The sequence below is a fragment of the Podarcis liolepis genome (genome assembly GCF_965112155.1).
Source record: "Podarcis liolepis genome assembly, chromosome: 3".
NCBI classification, from domain to species: Eukaryota; Metazoa; Chordata; class Lepidosauria; order Squamata; family Lacertidae; genus Podarcis; species Podarcis liolepis.
Window position 1 is genome coordinate 1,584,740 of NC_139557.1, and position 24,082 is coordinate 1,608,821.

The following is a 24,082-nucleotide window of genomic DNA, read 5'->3' on the forward strand; positions in this document are numbered from 1 at the left end:
ATGTTTACTTGGCAGTAACTTCTGCTCTGTTCATTGGTGCTTACTCCCTGAATGTAGGATTGCAGCCTATGATACCAGTTGTTGAGGGTGGGAAGGATGCCCCTGTGAACATCTCCCCCCACAATATAAGCCTGGCCATTTAATGGCCATTTTTAGCTGACTTGATTTATGGTTCCATAATTTTAACACTGTGTCCCACACACAGGCCTGTCCCATATCACACTAGTTTGCTTTACAAAGACTGTTTCGGGAGAAACCCACAAAGCTAACAAATAGTTTCTGAGTGTTTGTGGCATGTCTGAACTTGCAGAGAATGAACAAAGGTTTCCATGGGGTGTGTTTTATACACAAAATCAAGTGATTTGCAAATCTCTCTATGCTTGCGGATCAGACCTTACATTTTCTCTCACCGGCTCTTATGCATATCATATTTTATGACGGTATGACCACTTTTAATTGTGAGCCACAAGTTTGTATATTGAGCCAGGGTAGGTATTATAAAAATAGTAAAAATTGCTTATGGTGGGTTGTTTACATTAAGCTGCATGCATATTAAGAGCATTGCAGCACTGCCGCATTGTTTCTGCCTGGAGAAGAGTTTTGCAACAGTCTTCTTCTTTGGCGATCACTTGTAGTCGAGTCAGATTGTCTTCCATGAACATGGTTTTAACAGTGAGTCCATAAGTGACTGTGAGGGCCAATTCTGAATCCACATGTCCTTCCACAGTGGGGACATAGGTTTCTGGGTGGGAATTGATCATGGTGAGGGTTTGCCAAACATGCCTTCCTCTTAGCACGTTTCTCCTTTTCATCCTGAGTTCGAGCATCTTCAAAACCCATGACACCTTTGGTAAAGGCTGTTCTCCAATTGGAGCACTTGCAGGCCAGTGTTTCCCAGTTCTCAGTGTTTATACTACTACTTTTTTTTAAGAATTGCCTTGAGAGAGTCTTTAAACCTCTTTTGTTGACCACCAGCATTACGCTTTTCATTCTTAAGCTGGGAATAGAGTAGTTGCTTTGGAAGATGATAGTCAGGCATACAAACATTATGACCAGTCCAATGAAGTTGATGTTGAAGCATCATCGATTCCACACGGGTGATCTTTGCTTCTTCCAGTACACTGGCATTAGTTTGCCTATCTTCCCAAGTGATGTGTAAAAATTTTTGGAGACACCATTGATGGAATCTTTTGAGGAGTTGGAGATTGTGTTTATAAGTGGTCCATGTTTCACAAGCATACAGTAAGGTTGGTAGTACAATAGCTTTGTAAACAAGCATTTTGATTTCCCTCCTCAAACTCTCTGCCCTTCAGTCGGGAAAAGCTGCATTCACAGAACTCTGGCAATGCTGGATTTCGGCATCAATGTTGGCCCTTGTGGAAACATAACTGCCCATGTAGGAGAAGTGATCAACACTTTTGAACGTTACACCATTGAGTTGGATTTGCAGAGGGGTTGTTTTGTGCTTGTTGGTGCAGCACTTTGGTTTTTTGGATGTTGAGCAATAGGCCAAGCTTTCCTTAAGCTGTGAATATATTTAGGATGGTTTGGAGGTCACCCTCTGAGTGTCCACACACTACGTTGTCCAACTGCGTTGGAAGTTATGGTAACCTTACTCTTTGCTTTCAGCCTGCTCAGATTAAGGAGCTTTGATTTCTACCGCAGTGGGGAGTTTCCCTTCGACAGTTGTAGGATCATGCCAATGAAAAAAATAGAGTTTGGGCAATAACACAACCCCATTTAACACCTGATCCCACTGTAAATGGTTCACTTTGAGAGCCATTGTTATCTGTGATTGTTGCTGTCATATTATCATGCAGGAGCTGAATGATGTTCACAAATTTATCTGGGCAGCCAGTTTTCAGAAGGACAGTCCACAGGGCATTACAAGTTACAGTGTCGAAGGCCTTAGTCAGGGCAATAAACGCCATATACATAACCAAGTCTTGACTGTGTAATTGCTTACTCAGAAGAAACATTGAAAGTTCTGAGGAACTATGCTCATTCAGCATAAAGTATTATTTAAATGGCCGCTTCATTGCTTTCACTGCCATTTTGAGGTGCTATATCCTTCCTTCTCATAAACTTGAAGCACACTGAGATGGCAGTAAAGCATGCAGCAGTTTGATCAGAAGCAACTAATTCCTCCGATAAGAGCAATTAATTTCACATATTCATTCCTCTGAACATTGCATTGCTGTTGATTCAGCTGGTGTCCATGATAGGTCTAATTACTGACGACTGTAGCAATAAAGCCTTTTCTTTGGCTCCTTTCTCCGCTGGCTCTGAAAAACAGTTGAGCAGGGAGCAAAGTTTCTCTCAGGCCTCAAGAGCTGATTGGCTGTGTGCTCGATGCTTGATAATATCTCAGAATAGCAAGAGTATAAAAGCTCCAAGCACAGCAAATCAGGGAACTTGTTCAGGCATTGGGTGCTCCTGCGATGACACTCACACGAGAGGAAGCATGAGGCTTCACTTGCTGGCCTTGGTCCGTCACCCCACCCTCGCCTTCCTCGCCCCCCGCTCCACCCCCCACATGGTGTGTGTGTGTAAAGCTCTGCAGAAGGGAGCCTGCTGTGCACGTTGAGGCTTCCTGTGTGATTCTGCGCCCTTGTCAGGGTTCTCCACCATGTGGGGAGTCCCTCTGTCTGCCCACTTCAGAGCATCCACTCCAAAACAGGACCCGGCCAATGGGGCTGTGACAGAGGAGGCCAGCTAGTGAGCCTGGTGCTGCTGTCCACCTCATGTGAGCGCAGTTGTGTGAGCACTGAAAGGTGCTTTTTCAAACATATTGCCAGTTGCATTGTGCTTACTTCATGTCAGGATGCACCCAGGAGTGATGAGCCCACGCTGGAACTGCATCCATCCCATTTTGGGCAGGCCTCAACTGCCTCCATCTTCCAGCTCTGGGGATGCCAGGGGCTGTGGGAATTGGTGGACAGCTGGTCTTTGTGGCAAGCAGTGTGCTGCAGACTGGCCACTGGACCCTCCTGGACAGGAAAGCTCTCCTGTTCCCATTGAGTTGTGATTGAGCAACAAGGTCTTCTTCTCGCCCTGCAAGTTCCTCTTCCATCCTGACTGCTGGCTTTCGGTTTCCAACCTCTGGCTAATCTCGGACTGCTGCCCATGGCTCAGCCTTGACAGTAGAAACCTGTTATTCCTTCCTGAAGCTAAAGGGCTCTGCACTAAGTGGCCTGTGTGAAAGGCCTCTTTCCCCTGTCACTCACTTCCTGAGAAGAAATGACTGTGCTGACTCCCAGAGAGGAACTTGTAGTGTCCAAACCTTCGGCTCACATTTAAGCTCTCTCCTCCATAACCATGACCTCTTATCTTGGCTACAGTTGATGGGACCTTCACCACAATCCTGGGGTCAAACTGCATACTAAGCCAAACCTTGACTTAGCTGCTGCTGCACCTAAAAGGCTCAGTGAGGAGCAGAGTGCCTGCAGTCTCCTCTTCCTTTGGAGCCAGCAGGTTCATGAGTTATTGTTAAGCCATGATTTGGACATGCAAACGCGGCCACAGTCCCTCACAATTGCTACAACAGTCAGAAACATCATTAAGTGGTCCACCAAGACCCTCAATGGTTTTCAAGTGGTCCACATGAGGGGTTGGAGTTAGGGAACCATGGTTTCAGATTGCTTTAAAATGATATGTGAAAAAAGGACTAATTAGACTGGCAAAGTTTGTGGAAACTTTAGCACAAAAGTATCAAGGTGTGACATTAAAAATGAATAAGGGCAGCAGATCTCGAAGGAGAGCAAGAGAGTGATACTCCTCACTAGGTCAGCAGTCAGGATATTATTCATTTATGGAAGGTATGCAGCACTGCCAGCACAATGCCAGTCAAACCCCTGAGCTCGTCATGCTCACTGAGCAGGCTCAGTCCTTACTGGGCTGTCAGGGGTTCCCCTCCTTCGCAGGACTTTCCCTGCTGCGCTTCTGCAAACACCCCAGTTCTCCAAAGGCTACTGGTGCCTCTTCTTCTGGATGGTTGATTCTATTTTGGCCACCAGAGGATCCATACTTGGTCAATGAGTCCTCTTTTAGTATATAGGACCCTGTACACTGGCTCTTCTCCCTCTGTTGGATCTGTGCTGGAAGGAATTGTGAAAGAAGCAGGAGATGACCATTTCTGATCTGCATGGATGTCGATGGTCATGTGATACTTGCACAGACTGGGATAGGCACAAGCCAGGAACTTCAATGTAGCGTTATGTACGTAAGAGAATGCAATGGACTCAATGCTTCTGACTCAAAGGCTGCAGTCCAAGATTGTCGTGTCCATCAGCCAGATCTCTAGTGCTATGCAGATTAGTGCAGTCGTGTGTCATGGAACTGATTGCCTAGTGGGGTAGCTTCTCTTTGTCAACGGCAGTCAGTCCTACGGGACCGCCTCTCCTGGTGTGCCCCACAGAGGACCTTAAGGTCCACAAATAACAACACTCTGGAGGTCCCGAGCCGCAAGGTGGTTAGATTGGTCTCAACTAGGGCCAGGGCCTTTTCAGCACTGGCCTCGACTTGGTGGAACGCTCTGTCACAAGAGACCAGGGCCCTGCGGGACTTGACTTCTTTCCTCGGGGCCTGCAAGACAGAGCTGTTCCGCCTGCCTTTGGTTTGGACTCAGTCTGACCCTTATGTTTCCCTCCCCTTATGGTTTTGATTTATGGGCTACTACTAAAATGAGGCCGCATTTTAAATTGTATTTTAACCCATATTTTAATTAACGTTTTTTCCCTTTTCTTCCTATTATGTTTTATTGTAACTTCATTGGTGTTAGCCACCCTGAGCCAGGGAGGGCAGGGTATTATTATTATTATTATTATTATTATTATTATTATTATATGATAGGACTGGCACTATATGCCTGGCATCCTACTGGGTTCAGATTTCTTCTGTGCTTTTAGTACCCGCCCTTAACATGGGGGGGGGGGGGTTTCAGAAGAAGACGAACTCAGGTGTGGAAATGTACTTCTGTGCCCAAACCATTTTAAACTAGAGGCTCATCCAGACTTCCTTTTGCACGTACTTTCCAAATAAAACTCTGTATCTCTGCCCTTAACACCCCGTTTTCTAAGTGGATCCTTCCTGGAGGGTATTTGGGGGAGCATTCAGTCAAGTCAGCATTCAATCCAAAATAATACATCCCTGCTGCAGGTGAACCACCAGCCCATATTATATGAAAGATTTGCAAAGTTTGTCATCAGGTTTCTTTTCCTTTTCATTCATTCGGGTTTTTGGGCCACTGGTATAAAACAGCAAAATAGCGCCCTCTGGAAGCTGTAACAGGAAACAGCAGGAGTGAAATGAAGACTTGCTGCAGTGCTATTTAAATGCATGTGTATACAGTTAGGTTCTAAATACCGGTAATCACATTAGTAGGTTTCCCAATACATGAACTACAATCTTGTGGCTTCTATATATCATAGAATCATAGAACCGTAGAGTTGGAAGGGACCTTAGGGGTCATCTAGTCCAACCCCCTGCAAGGCAGGAATCTCAGCTAAAGCATCCATGAGAGATGGCCATCCAGCCTCTGCTTGAAAACCTCCAAGGAAGGAGAGGCCACTACCTCGCGAGGGAGGCTGCTCCACTGTCCAACAGCTCTTACTGTCAGAAAGTTCTTCCTGATGTTGAGTTGCAACCTCCTTTCTTGTCACTTGCAGCCATTGCTTTGAGTCCTGCCCTCCAGAGCAGGAGAAAACAAGCCTGCTCCCTCCTCCATGGGACAGCCCTTGAGATACCTAAGACGGCTCTCATATCTCCTCTCAGTCTCCTCTTTTCCAGACCAAGCAAACCCAGCTCCTTCAACCGTTCCTCATAAGGCCTCATATATACTGAGATTCACATGAGCAGAGCCTCTGTCCACACATGCAGAGTGTTTTTCTCTTTCATAGCTGTCAACGCTCCCCCTTTTTAAAGGGAAATTCCCTTATTCCGAATAGGATTCCTCGCAAGAAAAGGGAAAAGTTGACAGCTATGTTCATAGTAGAGAATGGAGAGCCCTTGCGTATATTAGGAGGTCTGTGTGTGCCCCAAGTTACAAGGAGAAGTGGAAAACTCTCAGTATTTGCTAGGCAGGTTTTGCTGCTAACAAGGCATTTACAGACAAACGAGCTTCTGAGAGGCTTGAGAGGTGAGATTTCCCCCTTTCTTTCCTTTTGTTGAAATTGGGCAGGCTTCATCCCCTCAGAAGGGGTAACTATTTGTGTGAATTGCATCCAAATTCTGCAAAAAAAAATCAAAAAGTTATATAGACTTTAGTTTTACTTTTTTAAAAAAATTGAAGGTTCCCTGCACCTGAAGACTTGGAAAGGTTTAATCCATTCTGAAGGGGTGCGTGTTTCATGCACTTTGGCCCCAAAGGGAAAAGCCTCCTTTAGCATCTCCATTATGATGAATAGGTAACACTGAAGCTTGTTTTACATAGAACAGCTTGGAAGCAGAGAGTGGTAAAGAGAGAATTATTTTTTAAATGTGCAGATACAAGGTGAATGGGGGTGGGAGGGCTGTGCTCACTTCATCATATACAGGACTTTAGGTAGTAGTTACGCAACTGCTGAAAAGCTTTAATAGTTTTCTTTACAGTACAGCAAGCACTAAGTGGAGCTGGCCATTTAATCTGGTTTCCCCCTAGTGACCATTGCATGATAACCAGCCCTTGGCCTTGTTTTTAACAACTGGCCAAGGGCTTCTTTTACTGCAGCTTTCCTATCTGTTCTCTGTGAGCAGATACTAGAGCTGACCAGGCTCCCTCCAGGGCTGCCTGCTCCCTTGCTGAGCTGCCGCTTGGTGAATGGGCTCCAGGAAGAAAGGGGTCCACATGGCCCTGCCAGGGCCCCCTGCCAACCCTGCCAGGGCCACTCTTTGCTGTGGCTGCCTCTCCAGCTGCTCTCCCCAAGCAATGAGCAGGGAGAAGAAGCAGTCGCCTCGCCTCCTTTCCCTCTTCCACGGGGCAACGCAGCAGAGGTGCTGGTGGGCTCCATGCACCCTTTGCGTAGAACCCCCAAGCTAAAGGTGGTTGCTCTTTTTTAAAAAAAGAATTTTGTTGTGCAGTGATGTGCTTTATGCTCGGCCTTGCGCTCACCTTATCAAAAGTCTTTGCTGTGAAGTCGTACTTAGCTCAGGCCTATGAAAGATGATCACACCTTAAAGATGAAGTACAATGAAGTTTTCTTGCACAGAATGTGATTATTCCATTTCTTGAGCAGCCTTCCTGTTTTATTAATGTGGTGACATGATCATATTCTGCTGTGTACTTCATAAGGGCAAATGCCGAAGCCCTTGCGGAGCTGAGTTTATATTCATTTATATTGTGTAATCTGAAACCTGGATTGGTATAATAACTAATTGGCCTTGCTCACCAGCCTTTTCTGATGCAGTAAGATGAGCATGCACTAATATTTGTTTCTTAGTAGATTATTCTGAATGCATTATCAAAAGAAAAAATGGTCACCAATAAGACAGATGTGACCGAAGTTTCATCCCTTTGACCCTTGTCCATCTTGGCTGCTTAATGAGTAACTCCTAGGCTTATTTGTTGCAATTTTTAATGTCTTAACATATTTTGCACTTGCTGCCCCTAGGCTTGTGTTTTACTTTGTTTTAAGGGTTAACTGTATTTTGCTATTGCTTTTAGAAATTACTGCATTGCATTTTTAATGCATTACATTATTTGGCTTTATTATTATTGTAGCACCCTGCTTGTGGTTAACGCTTAGCTGGAATGAAATATTCAACGCAGCAATAGAGAATTTAAAATAATTATTTATTTGTCAGACAAATAAATGAGAGGCACAGTGGTATATGGTTACCAAGCTCTGGCCTGGCCTCCTGCCATTATGGCCAGCCCTTATATTCCCTTAATCCAGCCCCCTTTGCTCCTCCTGTGGCTGCCTCTGTCCAATCATCCTGGTTGGATTTCCTATTGGCTGACTGCTAGAACCAATCACAAAAAGATACACCCATATCCTTCTGTCCTTATATGGAAGACAAACAGCTATATATTGTTACATCTATAAATGACAAATAAGTAGTAATATATCTTACATGTGTCTCAACAAGGAATCTTAATTACCAGCTCACCTCTTGCCCTCCTTGCCCTATTGCCTTCTAAAACAAATGGTTAATCTTAAATTTTTATCTTAAACATATGTCAAGGATCTTGAGTTTCACATCAACATTGAAAGATATCCTTCATTTGAAGGTTTCTAAACAAATGTCTGACAGCTAATATATCAGGACAGCATTTGATGGCGTCTTCTTGTCTGGCAAGAGGCTGGACTGGTGGCTGACTTAATTTCAAGATAAATACAACTCTTCTAGCATTTGTTAAATCCTTTGCATAATTACATTTAAGCCAACATATTTAATACACAACACAGATAGCCTCTTAAAAGGAATAAGGCCTTTTTAAAGTAGAGAGAGAAAGAAAGAAAAGGACTCAGTTTAAAACAGTTTCAGAAGAAGCCTCCTCCCCTTCAGCAAGCTGCTTTCCCCATTATCTGTTTAAGGAAGAAACAGCTTTAAAAAGACTTCCCAGCTAGATGCTTTAAAAAGACTTCCCAGCTAGATGCTTTTTTTCTCCCATTTGCCTCTGGCCTTAGAAAATACAGCTCAAGGTTTAAGAGAGGCCCATGGTATCATTTTACTATTTGCCCATTCCTAATTATGTTTATCTCTGCCTTTTTTTTTTATCTTCTGTAACATGTAGGGTCAATGTCCTGCTTTTAGTCTGTAATTTCAGCTTTTATGACTTTGAGAATTGTTTTCTGCTATAAATCAAAAGGGGCCCCTTGTCTTAGGAGAATGGCCAAGGTTTTCTCTGCCTGGCATTGAAACATTTGAAAATCTTTTAGGCTCTCTCTAATATACAAGTCCTGATCAAACATTAATAAAATGCAGGCTTATGCCTGATGCCTCATTATATTCTATGCTGCTCTTCAGTAGAAGTCAAGCCTTGGTTGTCGAATGTAAACAGTTCCAGAAGCCCATTCAGCTTCCAAAGCGTTTGACAACCAAGGCGTGGCTTCCAATTGGTTGCAAGAGCTTCCTGCACTCAAGCGGAAGCTGCGTTGGACGTTCAGCTTCCGAAAAATGTTCAAAACCAGAGCGTTTACTTCCAGGTTTTCGGCGTTTGGGAGCCGAAATGTTTGAAAACGGAGCTGTTCAGGAACTGAGGTTTGACTGTATAAATAAACTGTTGCTCTTAAGTTTAACTGACATTTAAGTGATTCATGGTTGTAATATGACAACACTTGGGCTATCTTCATAGACCGGTCAGGGCTGTCTATGAAGTGTTGTGTACATCACACGGGAGTTGGGATAGCAAAAATGGGACAAAAGAGCTAAGATTTGGATGTTTGTTCCAATTAAGAGTTGTCACCAGACGTCATTCAAAGCAATTTTACCCTATTCTTCAGCTAGAAGTACTCCCAGAGTGGCTTACAGATTAATGAAAACAACACACCTGAAAGCACCTGAAGCAAAAATGTTAACATAAATTAGGAAGTTCCTACTCAGACTATTTGAGTTTTTTGATGTAAGCCAAAAGAGTTTCAACAAGGTTAGGAATATTTCTTAGTAGGGGTCTGCATAGCTCTAGTTAAAATGGGTTTCAGTCTGACAAGGGAAGAGGGCAGGCTTCATGGGGGGGGGTGCCTCAGGTGCCTCCACATTGGCAAAATTATTCTTCTACACCAAACCTTTATCAGGCAATACAAATGTAAGTTATCATAAAACATCCATATATAAATGTTTAGAATATATACAAATAAACAGCCATGTAAAAATATGTAATGAGGATTTTCATTGGACTTTCTTCCCACTAAATAGTGCCATTCACCACTCTAAGAGATACAAATGATATAAACTCTTATTGGCAAAATTCAGGAAAACTTCCATTCAAGCCCTCCACCAATGCACAAAACTGAACAGACAAATGATGTTAAATTATTTGGAAGTAAACAAAATATATGTGTAAACATAGTTATGATTGAGCTGTTAATATGTGGTGTTAAGTATAACTTGAAAGTAAGTTTTTAATACTTTGTATTCATTTATACAATTATTTGGGTGCTGCTTTGGGTGCATAGTCTTCCCCGGGCAACTCACAATATTGTAAAGGCACCGTGAATACAATAATATCAAATAACCAAAAATAACAAAAGCAGCAACATTGACAGGGCCAGTTAAAACAATTAACAGAGCCTGTTAGACCAACTAAGCAGAGCTATAGGCTGTAACATAGCGCTGTAGGAAAAGCTGCACTCAAGAAAAGGTGGTGGTCTTTTTAAAGGTGGGGTTGGAGGCCAGACCCCCCTCTGGGAAGAAAGCCTGGCCTGCTCAAGCTCTGTTGAAACAGGTGGGGCTTTCTTCCAAGTTAATTGTGGCACGAATGGCATTCTTCTGAATATGTTATCTTACAGAGAGGCACCTGATAGCTGTTTCCATTAAGGCTCCATGGAGGGAGGATCCTGGCGTTTCATTATGGCGTTTAGATAACTCCTAGCATTTGAACAACAACACCTTCCAAATGAGCATTACTGTTAAATTAAAAGTCTTTCCAAAAGAAACCGATGCCCCGCAGGAGCATTTTGTCCCCCACGCTTCAGTTATTGGGATTTTGTTGTTCTTGTTAGAAGCAATGGCAGTGAAACATAGTTCAGATTTGTTCAGCCCCAATTCAGATGAGCTCTGCGTTGACATACACAGAGGAGGTGACAGAGAAGGTCGGGGGCTGGAAGAGACCTTGTGTTGACCAGAACAGGCTCACTGACGGGACTTCTAGGCAGAAGAGTTCTCATTCGGCAGGTTTGTACTTCGCACTTGTCTCCTTGTCTCCTTGTCTCTGGCCCTGGTGGTCCCTCTTCCACTTCTTGCTGCCCATCCACACGGCTCTCCAGGTGTTGAGGAAGAGGTCTAAGTGTGGGGCCTGGAAGCTTCCCTGTGACTTCAAACCTGAGGGAGGAGGCAGAGCTTAACCAGCGTGGTGTTGTCATTCACCTTCACTGAACCCTATAACTCTTTGAAGGAAGACTGTGTGAGACGGGGATCATAGATCCACAGAACTGCGCATTGGAAGGGAACATGAGGCTCATGTAGCCTAACCCCCACAATGCAGGGATTTTTCAGCCCACGTGGGGCTCAAACAGACAACCCAGAGATTAAGAGTCTCAATCTACATTTTTCATATGTATACACCCAGAGGACTGCAGGTCACCCATCCCTGCTTTAAATGAATGGGAATAGCCAATTTATACATTCCAGTTGTTTTTCTGTAAAAATGCAGAACACAGGATGAAGTAAGAACAGTATAGGAAAAAACCATTATAGTTGAAATGTAATACCTAAAAAAGATGGATTATGCTCTTATTGCTAAATAAAGTTCAACTAGTAATATGCAATATAAATGGCTTGCAGCCTCTTCCCACCACCACCCGAGAATTCTAATAAATCAATATATCAGTGCAGTTTTGAAAGCTTCGATCTCAAAATGTAAGACAAAAAACTGCAGGAAGATTCCTTGCCCACCTTCCCACTCCCCACTTCATACACACATTCTATGTTCCCCAAGTGGTCTCCTCTTCCCTGCTGCATTGCATTTTATGCATATGTCACATTACTCTATGAGTTTGCAGAGACCCTCTCTATAGCCAGCCTCTGAATAGGAGAATGAATGAAAGGCAGAGAATGACATGTTTTGTTTTTAGCTCTGTGAGCCAGCAAAATGAGCAGCGTCGGCAGGAACCTTGGGGTGCACGTCTTTAGGTCCCCTCGAAATGTGGATAATGGAAATAATATGCTTTGGAAGATAACATTGAGATTTAAGGCAACACTCTGATATCATTTTGTAAAAACTGTGGCAGAGGGAAACACATGGGGGATGGATTTCCATATAATGCTGAGAAGAAACTATTTGTCCTGAGGTACCAATAGCTCTCTGCTCTCCTGTGAGCTAACTCCACCCTCTTCTCTGGCACGGGGCTATTTTGGGCTGGCTGTGTGAGCCAGAGCTCTGACAGATGAGCACTCTGAAACACAACGCAGCACAGTTAGCACTTGTTGCTCCTGTGAACCATTAAACCGTAGCAGAGTCTTCTGATAAGTCCTTTCTCAGCTAGGAAATTTATTTTCTCTGGTAAGAGAAGTTTCAGAAACAGCAAAGAGATGGTTTAGAGGAGGGGAAGAGAGCATTGCAAGCCTTCTCTTTTCCCCCTTATTATAAAAGGAAGCATAGCTGTTGTGGAGCTGGAACCTTTATTGCTTTGTGGCGTAAGCAGAACACCTCCTAGCTTGGGGGGTGGGGGGGTAAAAAATGACAGACTCATCTCCTGCAAATGGAGAAGGAAAGGACCCTGAAATCGAGCTCTTTGTGAAGGTAGGTGAGACATGGAAATGTTTTAACTCTCTTGTCAGCTGGGCTTCCACTGAATGCAGTGAACTCTCCGGCTGCTGCCTGGCAGGGCTGACTTTGACAGCTCGGTGTTCCCTTGGAGGTGTTTCAGTTTTGTGCTTCTGTTCTCTTGCTTGTTCTTTTGTGTGCTGTTTGCCTTCCTTCCTGCTTATTGCACTAGTCTTTGTTGTCTACGGTGCCACGATCTCCTCACTCGCGTGGGCCAGGCATGCCACAAAGAGCCACAAAGAGCCTTGCTTCCGTCTTTTGAATTCTGCATTAGTGTGAGAGAGAACGTGTCCCTCTGAGGAAACAGGAGGGAGGGTCTCGTCCCAGAAACCCCTTTGTCACTGCACACATCTGCATGTGAAAAACTCTGTGAACCCTCTCCCCTTCAATATATATGTGCAGTGTTACCACTGTCCATGCAGAAGTAAAAATATAGGCAGGTTTTGTTATTGTGTGGAACCAGTTCACGCTGCTCGAGTGTTTTGGTCATAGCTTGGTTCCACTTGTGTGAACTTCACTGAAAATGGTACTGACTGGGACAAAATGAAAGCTTTTGTGGCTTTTTATATGTGAAGTATTTTCACACATGTTAAGTCACTACATGTACCTCAGGCAGGTAGAAGAGCAGAAGTTCATCAAGCCGCTCAGCTTGGAAGCAGCAGACACAAGACACCTGCAGGCAGACAGGAGCAGCATGTTCCTCACCCTCCGTCTCCGCGCTGAGTAGGGTTGCACTTGTCACACAGCTTGCAGTCACGGGGCCTGCAGAGAAATGCTACTGGTCAAACCGTGTGCTCCCATGTGGTCTGGGCAAGTGGTGCTGCCCCTTTTGCTGCTAGACAGGGCCCTGGAGAGCAAAGGGAGAGCAGGAAGGCAGCATCAGAAAGCAACCAGCAGTGGCTGCAGCACATGGAGGAGGCGATGGGTAGAGAGTTCTGCCACTTGAGTGCTCTTTCCGTTTCCCTGCCTCAGCCTTCCTCCCTTGGAGCCTTCCCTGAAGAAGGTGGAGTGTGTCTTGGGACTGCTCTGTTCTGTGGGCCCAAAGCAAATGTCTCCAGTCGTTGCAATGGCAGGAGGGGAGGTGCTGTTGTTTACCCGCAGGTGAGAGCACCTGCTTAGCCTTGTGTCTGATGCCTGGGAGACCCCAGTCCCAGCTGTTGGGGGCAGGGCACAGTTTTCACACATGGCAAAGGAAGGGGGACACATCTGCAGCAGTTCTGCTTTGTAGCGTAGCTCCCCCTCTTCCCTTGCATACCTGTGTGGGGTGATTTTTCTTTGACCCCCCACTTATAGGAACGGGGGGGGGGGTCGTGTGTTGGATACAAGGTATCCATAAGCATTCTGGAAGGAGAAATGTTATCAATATGCTCTTATAGGTACAGTGGTACCTCGGGTTACAGACGCTTCAGGTTACAGACTCCGCTAACCCAGAAATAGTACTTCGGGTTAAGAACTTTGCTTCAGGATGAGAACAGAAATCATGCTCCGGCGGTGCAGTGGCAGCAGGAGGCCCCATTAGCGAAAGTGGCACCTCAGGTTAAGAACAGTTTCAGGTTAAGAACGGACCTCCAGAAGGAATTAAGTTCGTAGCCGAGGTACCCCTGTATGTCACGAGACCAGGCTGCTTCTGTCCAGTGCCCTTCTGGTTGCCCCCACCCATGTCTCCCCTTGCGTGGTCAGTGTGCAAGTGAGAGGCCAGAGAGAGATGGGCTCATGCCATGCACTCCGTCCTGCTGTTGATGTACTTTGGTTGGTTTTAGAGTTTGTCTGAATCCTGACAGCGTGGGCAGGGGAGGAGGCAGTGGGTAGCACTATTGAGTTTTTTACCTTTACCACATCCAAAATCAGTGTAATGCCATGCCAAGAATCGGGGCAGGACCAAGGTCTGGTGAAATACAGGAATAGGCTCACGTTGACCCTCATCCTGGCATGTTCTGGCCACTCTGGGTTGGCCTGGTGGTCCACAGTGTGACCTGGCACCAGGGCATTTCTGCTGGTGGGGGCATCTCTAGAGGGGGGTTTTATTGCAGGGCTGCCACCAGCTAGCACTGAGACTTTGGACCCCCTTCCTGGGGAAATATGGCTGGTCCCCCTCATTTCCCTGCTATTCTTCAAGAACCACTTAAGATCTATTTATTCACTTGGGTCTTTTGAGAATTAAATATATCGGGGATCCAGCAACTGTAAATTTGACACTGTCGTTTTTAAGAATTGATGCATTTTTAATTTTTTTGTTATTGTGAAACATTTTGTAATAGTGTTTTAAATACATTGTACACCATCCTGAGCTCCTGTTTGGGAGGAAGGATGGCATAGAATGAAAATAAATCTGGGGTATAGGATTGCACCCACAGTTTCCTGACTCTGCAGTGTGAGCGCAAATCTGTAACTGATATAAAATTAGGGCCGAGACAGAAGTTCTTCTGTCTCCAGTATGGGAGGATCAAAACCGTGCACGCTCCATGGCCTACTTTTTCCACAGTGGCATGTTTTGTGGGCCTGGGGGTGCTGCTGTTCCTGGAGCCCGATGAGCCTGGGAAAACACCAGTGCTTTTTTCTGATTGTACTCAGGGGTAAGCAGTATTGGCACCTTCTTTTTCTAGATGAAAAGCAGTGGAAAACACCATTTTGTTTTCTTCCCAGCAGCCTCCAGAGTGAAGGGAGAATGCTTCCTGTCCTCATTCTGTAGTCTGCTGGAGAGAAAAAATGAGGGTTGCCTCCTGCTACTGAGACGCTGAGGAGAGCAGTAACTGCTGGTGGTACGTTTGGAGCACCTCCCATGATGGCAGCAGGGGAAAGCATGGCTCAGTTTGGGGAGGCATTTCAGCTCATCAGCCCTATTTAAGGTAGGCTCTTTTTAACTGCCCCATCCATCAGTGTGTGAGAGAGGAAAGGGGGTGGGGGGGGGGAGAGGATAATGGTGAGTACCAGCAATGTTTTTTCTAGAAAAGAAGCACTGCAAATACATGTTATGATTCATAGTGCAAGTGATGCTGAAAGGTGCTTTAAACATCATTCGTGGAAATTCTCATATACACTTATCTAGATATTTTGTATGAATGGAGAATGTTTTGGCAGAAACAATAGTAAAATAATCCACCTAGTTTGGGAGACAGATCTGTACAATTGTATATTAAGGCCATTATGACAAACTCCCCCATTGTATTATTGCAGAAAAGCTGCTAAAATGTGGGCAAGACTGTTAGGTGGATTTGTACCGGTAGCTGGTTAACTGACCAAACCCAAAGAGTACAATGGTACCTTGGTTGTTGAACTTAATCTATTCCGGGAGTTCGTTCGACTCCCGGAACTGTTTGAAAACCAAGGCACGGCTTCCGATTGGTTGCAGGAGCTCCTTGGACTCAATCGGAAGCCGTGGAAGCTGCATCGGACATTCAACTTCCCAAAAACATTCACAAACCGGAACACTTACTTCCGGGTTTGCAGTGTTCGGAAGCCGATTTGTTCGGGAGCCAAGCCATTTGAGAACCAAGGTACCGATGAATGGTTCCTTATCATCCTAGGAAAAGTGACCTGTGGAGTGCCGCAAGGTTCTGTTATGGGGCCATTGTTGTTCAACGTCTTTATAAATGACACGGATGAAAGAATTGTGGGGATGCTCATCCAATTTGCAGATGGCACCAAACTGAGAAGGGTTGCTAATGCTGCAGAAGACAGAATCAGAATGCAAAATGATCTTAACAGATTGGAGAAATGGGTCCAAGCTAACAAAATGAATTTCAATAGGGACAAATGTCAGGTTCTGCACGTAGGTAGGAAGAACCAGATGCATAAATATAAAATGGGGTACACTTGGCTTACTAGCAGGACATGTGAAAAGGATCTAGGGATCTTAGTGGACCACAAGCTTAATATGAGTCAACAGTGTGATACAGCAGCATAAAGAGAGAGAGAGAGAGAGAGAGAGAGAGAGAGAGAGAGAGAGAGAGAAAGAAAGAAAGAAAGAAAGAAAGAAAGAAAGAAAGCTAATGCTATTCTAGGCTGCATCAACAGAAGTCTATTGTCTTGATGAAGGTAAGTAATAGTCCCGCTCTATTCTGCCTTGGTCAGATCACACCTGAAACACTGGGTCCTGTTCTGGGTCCCACCATTTAAGAAGAATATTGGCAAGCTGGAACGTATATCATAGAATCATAGAATCATAGAGTTGGAAGAGACCACAAGGGCCATCGAGTCCACCCCCTGCCAAGCAGGAAACACCATCAGAGCACTCCTGACATATGGTTGTCAAGCCTCTGCTTAAAGACCTCCAAAGGAGGAGACTCCACCACACTCCTTGGCAGCAAATTCCACTGTCGAACAGCTCTTACTGTCAGGAAGTTCTTCCTAATGTTTAGGTGGAATCTTCTTTCTTGTAGTTTGGATCCATTGCTCCGTGTCCGCTTCTCTGGAGCAGCAGAAAACAACCTTTCTCCCTCCTCTATGTGACATCCTTTTATATATTTGAACATGGCTATCATATCACCCCTTAACCTCCTCTTCTCCAGGCTAAACATGCCCAGCTCCCTTAGCCGTTCCTCATAAGGCATCGTTTCCAGGCCTCTGACCATTTTGATTGCCCTCCTCTGGACACGTTCCAGTTTGTCAGTGTCCTTCTTGAATTGTGGTGCCCAGAACTGGACACAGTACTCCAGGTGAGGTCTGACCAGAGCAGAATACAGTGGCACTATTACTTCCCTTGATCTAGATGCTATACTCCTATTGATGCAGCCCAGAATTGCATTGGCTTTTTTAGATGCCACGTCACACTGTTGGCTCATGCCAAGTTTGTGGTCAACCAAGACTCCTAGGTCCTTTTCACATGTACTGCTCTCAAGCCAGGTGTCACCCATCTTGTATTTGTGCCTCTCATTTTTTTTTGCCCAAGTGCAATACTTTATATTTCTCCCTGTTAAAATTCATCTTGTTTGTTTTGGCCCAGTTCTCTAATCTGTCAAGGTCATTTTGACGCGGAGAGCGACCAAGATTATCAAGGGCCTGATGAGTAATGGTTGAGGGAATTGCATAGGTTTAGTCTGGACAAGCGGAGACTGAGAGGTGGCACGAGAGCAATCTTCAAGTATCTCAAGGGCTGTCACAAGGAAGACGGAGCAAGCTTGCTTTCTCCTGCTCTAGAAGGTAGGACTCAAACCAAGGGCTTCAAGTTACAAGACAGGAAATGCTGACTAAACACCAGGAATAACTTTCTGATGATAAGAGTCATTTGACAGAGGAACAGACTCCCTCAGAAAGTGGTGGGCTCTCCTTCCTTGGAGGGTTTTAAACAGGTTGGATGGCCACCTGCCATGGATTCTTTATGGAGATTCCTGCATTGCCGGGGGTTCTCACTATGAAGCAAAAGACTTGTAAACATGGCATGGGAAAACTCAGGGCCATGCGATGAAGCAGAATGTTGTGAGATTCAGGAGAGAGGGAGACTTGGGAATGTATGAAGAAGCTATGAATTGCAAGCAGATTGGTAAAGAGGCACCTTTAAAATTTGAAGTTGGGAGAAATTGGCCATGTATTTTAAAGAGCAGCTTCTTACTGCTACGTTCAAGAAAGATAATGGTCCCTTCATATGGGATGCATTTAGCCTTTCCTATGAGGCATTGACATTTTACTATGGTGTGAAAACAGAATTGCCCCTATTGTAATGTTAGAAACTGTTGGGTTATGGGCAGCTGGTGCTCAAGGAAAAGTCAGTAACAATGTTCCTAACATTTGGCTTTTAAATGGCATATAAAAGGCCTGCACAATTTGTGGCCCACGAATTCTAAAAGCATTCTGACAGATATTTATAGGAGCCCAGCAGAAATTCCTCTTGCTGCTCCCCTGGTACTGCAGAAACATGGGCTTGTGTAAGGGATGCTTTCAAGCCATCTGCAGGCCACAGGACAGGGATATCGAGCTTTCTTTCGATTGATGTGCCACGCATTTTACAGACATGCCCCCATCCTGAAGTTGTATACACCAGAGTTCACAAGCCTCTTTTGCTTGACAAGCCCCTCTCCCAATGCAGGAACAAACTCCCAGTGGCTGCATTTCGTTGTGACTGTTTCACCTCCTCTTTCAGAAGCCTCTGCAGGCTGGTTGCTGGGAATCCCAAGTGGGGAGAGTGTTGCTGCACTCGTGGGCGTCTGGTTGGCCACCGTGCGCTGGACTTCCAGAGGCCTTGGCCTGGTCCAGCAGCGCTCTTCTTGTGCTCTTACGTTAAGTGTGTGGCTACTTCTGAAGTGTACACTTAGAGACAAGGCACTTCAGTGCCCCCCAGATGTCGCCCCTAACAATTGCCCTCACTGCCTGGGGCTGATGGAAGGGAAGAAGGGTGGGGGAGGCTGGTCTAGTGGTTAGAGTCCAGGACCAAGGGAGACTCAGGTTCAAATCTTCACAATGCTCATTAACCTTGGACCTGCCACTTTGGCAGCCTGTGTCCTCTGGCTCTCCCCCCCCCCCTCCGGGTTTGGAGATGCCTAAAGAGGATATTATTTCCTTTCCTGTTAAAACACTTCCTACCAACTCTAATTTTTTGCTAATTATAACTGCTTTAATAAAAGCAATAAAATATAGAGGGAATGAATAGGTGTGTAATATCCAGTTGTTTTGAATGAAAACAGCACATCTTCCGCTCATTTCCAACAAATATTGCTGATTTGAATATATGTGGTTTGCCAGTTTTAGTAGAGTCATGCATCAAACAATACAAAATAATGTGGAAATTCTCTTTTAAAGTAATGCATAGATAGATATTTGGCCCATTACAAAAAAATTGTTTCCATTGAGAAATAGAATCTGAAATTTCTGTACCTTGCAGTTTCACTATCTTGAGCTAAATTGGTTAGCCGATCATTCAACATCCCATCCTTGTCTAATGATTTTTCCCTCCCCAACAAAATCATTTCCCAACATTTCTAGCTCTTAAATCTTTATACCTGAAACTCTTTCACTGGTAATACTCTCATTTAACCTACCAGTTAAGTCATTATTATTACTTTTACTTAAGTTTATTATGTCAATGGGCTTGTAATCTTAGTTAACCAAGGTTGTAGTTTTACTTTTGGCCTGAGAACTGAACATTTAAAAGTCATCTCAATGAGTCCTTTGGTCCTAACCCAGTAATGGTTACAGGCTGTGGCTATTTAAGATCTCAGGCGCTGGTTTTTCGTAGCTTTGCTTCCTGTTATCTTTTAACTGAAGAAGCAAGTGACTGAACCAGAGACCTTCTGCACACAGAGTACATGATCTGCCCACTTGAAACCCCGTCCTTGTTCTTGCTGTCCCCTAACTCTCCTGGTATCACTATCTGCCCTAAATCTTATTTGCCTGTTTTGCCGCTAGCCTTCCTCTCTTGCCTAAATATACAGGCCTCCAGTGAAATATTTATAGACCACTTTGGTCATTCTTTTTGGTGTATAATTCAACCAAATTAATAAATAAAGTCTTGCTGGCCAGAGCAGACGGAAGGGAAGGGTTTACAAGGGGACTAGAGAAAGAATGATGGAGGAGGCTCAGCAGCCTCAGGGGGCTGACCTGTGTAAGCAGCATCACTGGACGGGGAACTGGCTTCCCTAGCAGGAGACATTCAGAAGACTTTCATCCAGGCAATCTATTGGTTGTTTTCTTGTAGTGAGAATTACACAGTCAAACCTCGGCTCCTGAACATCTCCGTTGTCGTACGTTTTGGCTCCTGAACACCGAAAACCCAGAATTAACTGCTCCAGTTTTTGAATGATTTTCGGAAGCTGAATGGCTTCCGGAGAGTTTTTTCTTTTTTTCTCCATTGACTTTGCCGACCGCCCTTTGATCCTCGGTTGTCAAATGTTTTGGAAGTTGAACAGTCTTCCGGAATGGATTATGTTCAGCAACCGAGGTTTGACTGTAGTAGTGCAAAGGACAGGTATTTGGCTTTGGATGCAAAGGTTTCAAGACATGGAGAGGTTCCATCCTACTATTGCAATTGCTGCAATCATTCACAGTAGTTTCCAGCAATTTTACTTTTTCTGTGCACACTTGTGCTTGCGTGGTGTCTGTGTCCCTGCTATCTGCATGCTTCTAAACTGTAGTGCCGGTTTTTGTGTCATGATGCTGTAATGGAAGTGAAGCTCCTGGAACTGTAAGAGTCTAAGGAGAAGGCAGAGGTCATTCCACAACAGTAAATGTCACAGGGATCATTTGACATTGCATCCCAAAAATATACTGGGGGGATTTTGCAGAAGGTCAGCAGAAAGCACTCTTTCTCATGATAGGAAGTTCACAGTCACTGTCAGTTTTGTTGACAATTACATGGTCATTTGGTGAGTGGACTACTCTGAAGTAAATGGCAAATGTTTCCTTTGGCTTCAAGTGAATCTCCGGTTCAGCAAATATGCCAGGGGAGAACATTGCTTCTTAACATGCACTTTTCACTAAAAAAACATAGAAAACATTGCTGTTTTATTGCTATAGTGTAGTATGTTTGGCAGACCTGATTTTGCAGACGCTGTCGTAATCTGCAAGGGATTCCCACATGACAGGGTTCATGTTGCTAGCCTTCATGTCACGTTTGCAGACATCTTTGCAATACAGGCTGTGCAGGACTAGCAGGATGCTGGCAAGTGTGCCCTGGGGGAAGGGGGGCTGGAGTCTGACTTGGGAGAGGGGGCCAGGGAATTGTGGGTACCTGTACTAGCCAGGAGGCAAGAGAGAGGCAGGGGAAGCTTCAGAGTTGGAGGATGGAGCCCAGGAGGGGTCAGAAGAAGAGGAGGAAGAGGCAAGTCAGGCTGGGTGCTGTCTCCCAGAACCAGGAGGGGATTGAAGGGGGAGGAGCAGAGGGAACTTCCACGCAGGGGTAGTCTCTGGCTAAGTGCACACAGCCTGCCTGCGGCAGATACATAAACTGGTGGAGGGGAAGTGGCCCCCTGTTGCTGCAACTGCTCCATAGAGCGCAGACCCGGGAATAGCTGCCTAGATGCTCGACGTGTGTGTGTGTTGGGGAGGGGTGTTTGGAGCCATAGGAAATGTCCCCTTTTGGCTATCTGCTGAGTGCATTCCTTTGGCTGGGCAGTGGCTGTGGCTCAGAGTTGGCCTGCCAAGAGGCCTGGTGCCTGAAGCAGCTCCCCATTCAAAGGACATGACCAAAGTAGCACTGGCATCACTGAGACAAGAATGTGAACATGCTGGGAATGTGGGCTTGGGACAAGAGATGGATCTTCAGGGTGAGATTTGGAAGCTGCAGTATCCAGGCAAGATTGATCAGCACCTCTTCTTTCAAAAATTAAGCAAGGATACACTGTGGCAGTGACTTCTCTAGCAGTATTTCGGAAATAAGTGTAATTGCCAACAGCAAAACCTTCATTTCTGAATCCATTGTTGTAAACCATATTTCTTCTGGAGTTACAACTTTCAACACTGCTCTGCACTGTATTGATATATACTGTGCAATTAACAAAGTTCCCGTTACTGTGGTGACAGCTGGTAATGAATGATATATCTTGCAAGGACTCCATGGGAATCCAGTGCATTTATTTATTGTTTATGGGGAAGTCCCATAGTTCATTTCATACAAAAGGTCCCAGATTTGATCCCTGACACCTCCAGGAAGAGCAGGGAGTGTCCCTGTGATGAAACTCTGGAAAGGCCTGGTTAAAGAGGACCATTAAAACCAGCCCTTTGAATTGGGCCGGAAACTACAGTGGTACCTCGGGTTAAGAACTTAATTCGTTCTGGAGGTCCATTCTTAACCTGAAACTGTTCTTAACCTGAGGCACCACTTTCACTAATGGCCCCCCCCCTGCTACCGCCACACTGCCAGAGCACAATTTCTGTTCTCATCCTGAAGCAGAGTTCTTAACCCGAGGTACTATTTCTGGGTTAGCAGAGTCTGTAACCTGAAGAGTCTGTAACCCGAGGTACCACTGTAATGGGCAGCCAGGGCAGTCAGGTCAGGATCAGTGCAATATGCTCAAACAATCTTGCTCCAGTGAGCATTCAGAACAACAGCTGAGTTTACCGCATTTTCCCATGTATGAGACGACCCCTATTTTTGTGAACCCCAAATTAAGAAAGTAATATTTTTAAACATCCACAGAACAACTTTTATATTTTACTAAATATTCAAAGCCCTGGCACAGGCGTAGCAGCCCCTGCAGGCGCCCGAGGTGGGTTGTGTGTGTGCACACGGGGGCAGCAGCAGAGCAGGCCCCACAAACACCTGAGATCGCCCAAAGTTCTGGAAGGACAGTGGCTCCACGCCCCGCAGCCCACCTGCCACTTGGTCACACACACACACACACACACCCTGCCTTCTTATGCTAATGAGCCCCAGTATATTTAGTGGTAAGTGTGATGATTGGCGGTTCCAGCCCCCATGTGCATTCACCATCCGTGTATAAGACAACCCCCATTTTTGACTAATTTTTTTTAGCAAAAACCATTGTCTTATACATGTACAAATATGCCACTTTATCAGAAGCTGAAAGTGGCCAAGGAGATGATGGACTATTAGGTGACAAATGGAAGCTACAGGAGAAGAGAGCAATGGCGTGTGCTTCTTGGGGGTCCATCTGCCCTTACCTGTGCATTGTAAGCGGGCTGCATTCCTCCCTAGAGGCTGACCTTGGACAGAAATGCTGCTATTGTTTGCCCCTGTTTTTCTAGTTCCCTGTTCCTTTTGTGATGGACAACAGGCATGTGGTGCGAATGTTTTCCTTTTTGCTGCTGAAAGGGCAGATTACTTCACACAGATGTGGACGCATATCAAAAGAATAAATATTCCCCCCTCTGTCTGTTGTAATGAGCCATTGTTAGAGATTATTATGCAAACTGGGTTCATTTGGTGTTTTAGTCATAGTGGCTGATCATTTGACACCTGAATAGAAAAGAGATGCACTGTAGAAAATTCTCACAGGTTGTGGGAGCCCCAGGAAAGCGAGTTTCAGTATTTTTATTAATCTCTACTTTCTTTTCAGAACATCATCTCCTGATCATTGCACAGTCAACATCTTTTACCTCTCACTGTATATCTGCCTATTCTCTATTCTACTAAGCTTTGGCTTCAAGCAAACACTAGCTGAGTAAAAGAAATTCGTTTTCCACCAACTTCTGTCCCAACACAAAATGTCATTTCTGGAAGAGGGGGGAGGAGAATCACAGAATCATAGAATTGGAAGGGACTTGTGAGGGCCATCTAGTCCAACCCCCTGCAATGCAGGAATCTCAGCTGAAGCATCCATGACAGATGGCCATCCAACCTCTGCTTTAAAACCTCCAAGGGAGTCCACAACCTCCCAAGGGAGACCGTTCCACTGTCTAAAAGCTCTTACTGCCAGAAAGTTCTTAATGATGTTTAATTGGAATCTCCTTCCTTGTAACTTGAAGCCCTTGGTTCAAGTCCTACACTCCAGAGCAGGAGAAAACAAGCTTGCTCCATCTTCCACGTGACAGCCCTTAAGATATTTTAAGATGGCTATCATACACCGTCTCAGTCGCCTCCTTTCCAGGCTAAACATACCCAGCTCCTTCAACCTTTCCTCGTAAGTCTTGCTTTTCAGACCTGTGACTATATTGGTTGCCGCCCTCTGTGCATGTTCCAGCTTGTCAATATCATTCTTAAACTGTGGTGCCCAGAACTGGACACAGGACTTCAGGTTTGGTCTGACCATGGCAGAATAGAGTGGTATTATTTCTTCCTTTGATCTGGAC

The 24,082-nt window shown here is 45.0% G+C and overlaps 1 protein-coding gene across 2 annotated transcripts in view; it reads left to right on the forward strand.

The window, feature by feature from the left end:
* The window catches only part of CLIC5 (chloride intracellular channel 5), a 55,147-nt gene that overhangs the window by 3,222 nt on the left and 27,843 nt on the right, over window positions 1-24,082 (forward strand). The window contains exon 1 of one of the 2 annotated variants that reach the window (XM_083495291.1): window positions 12,019-12,379. The exons of the other annotated variant lie outside the window; for it this stretch is intronic. Within the exon in view, the coding sequence (XP_083351417.1) occupies window positions 12,317-12,379 (63 nt within the window). The 5' untranslated portion in view covers window positions 12,019-12,316. Of the gene's footprint in view, window positions 1-12,018; window positions 12,380-24,082 lie in introns of those variants that run through there. 2 annotated transcript variants of the gene reach the window in all.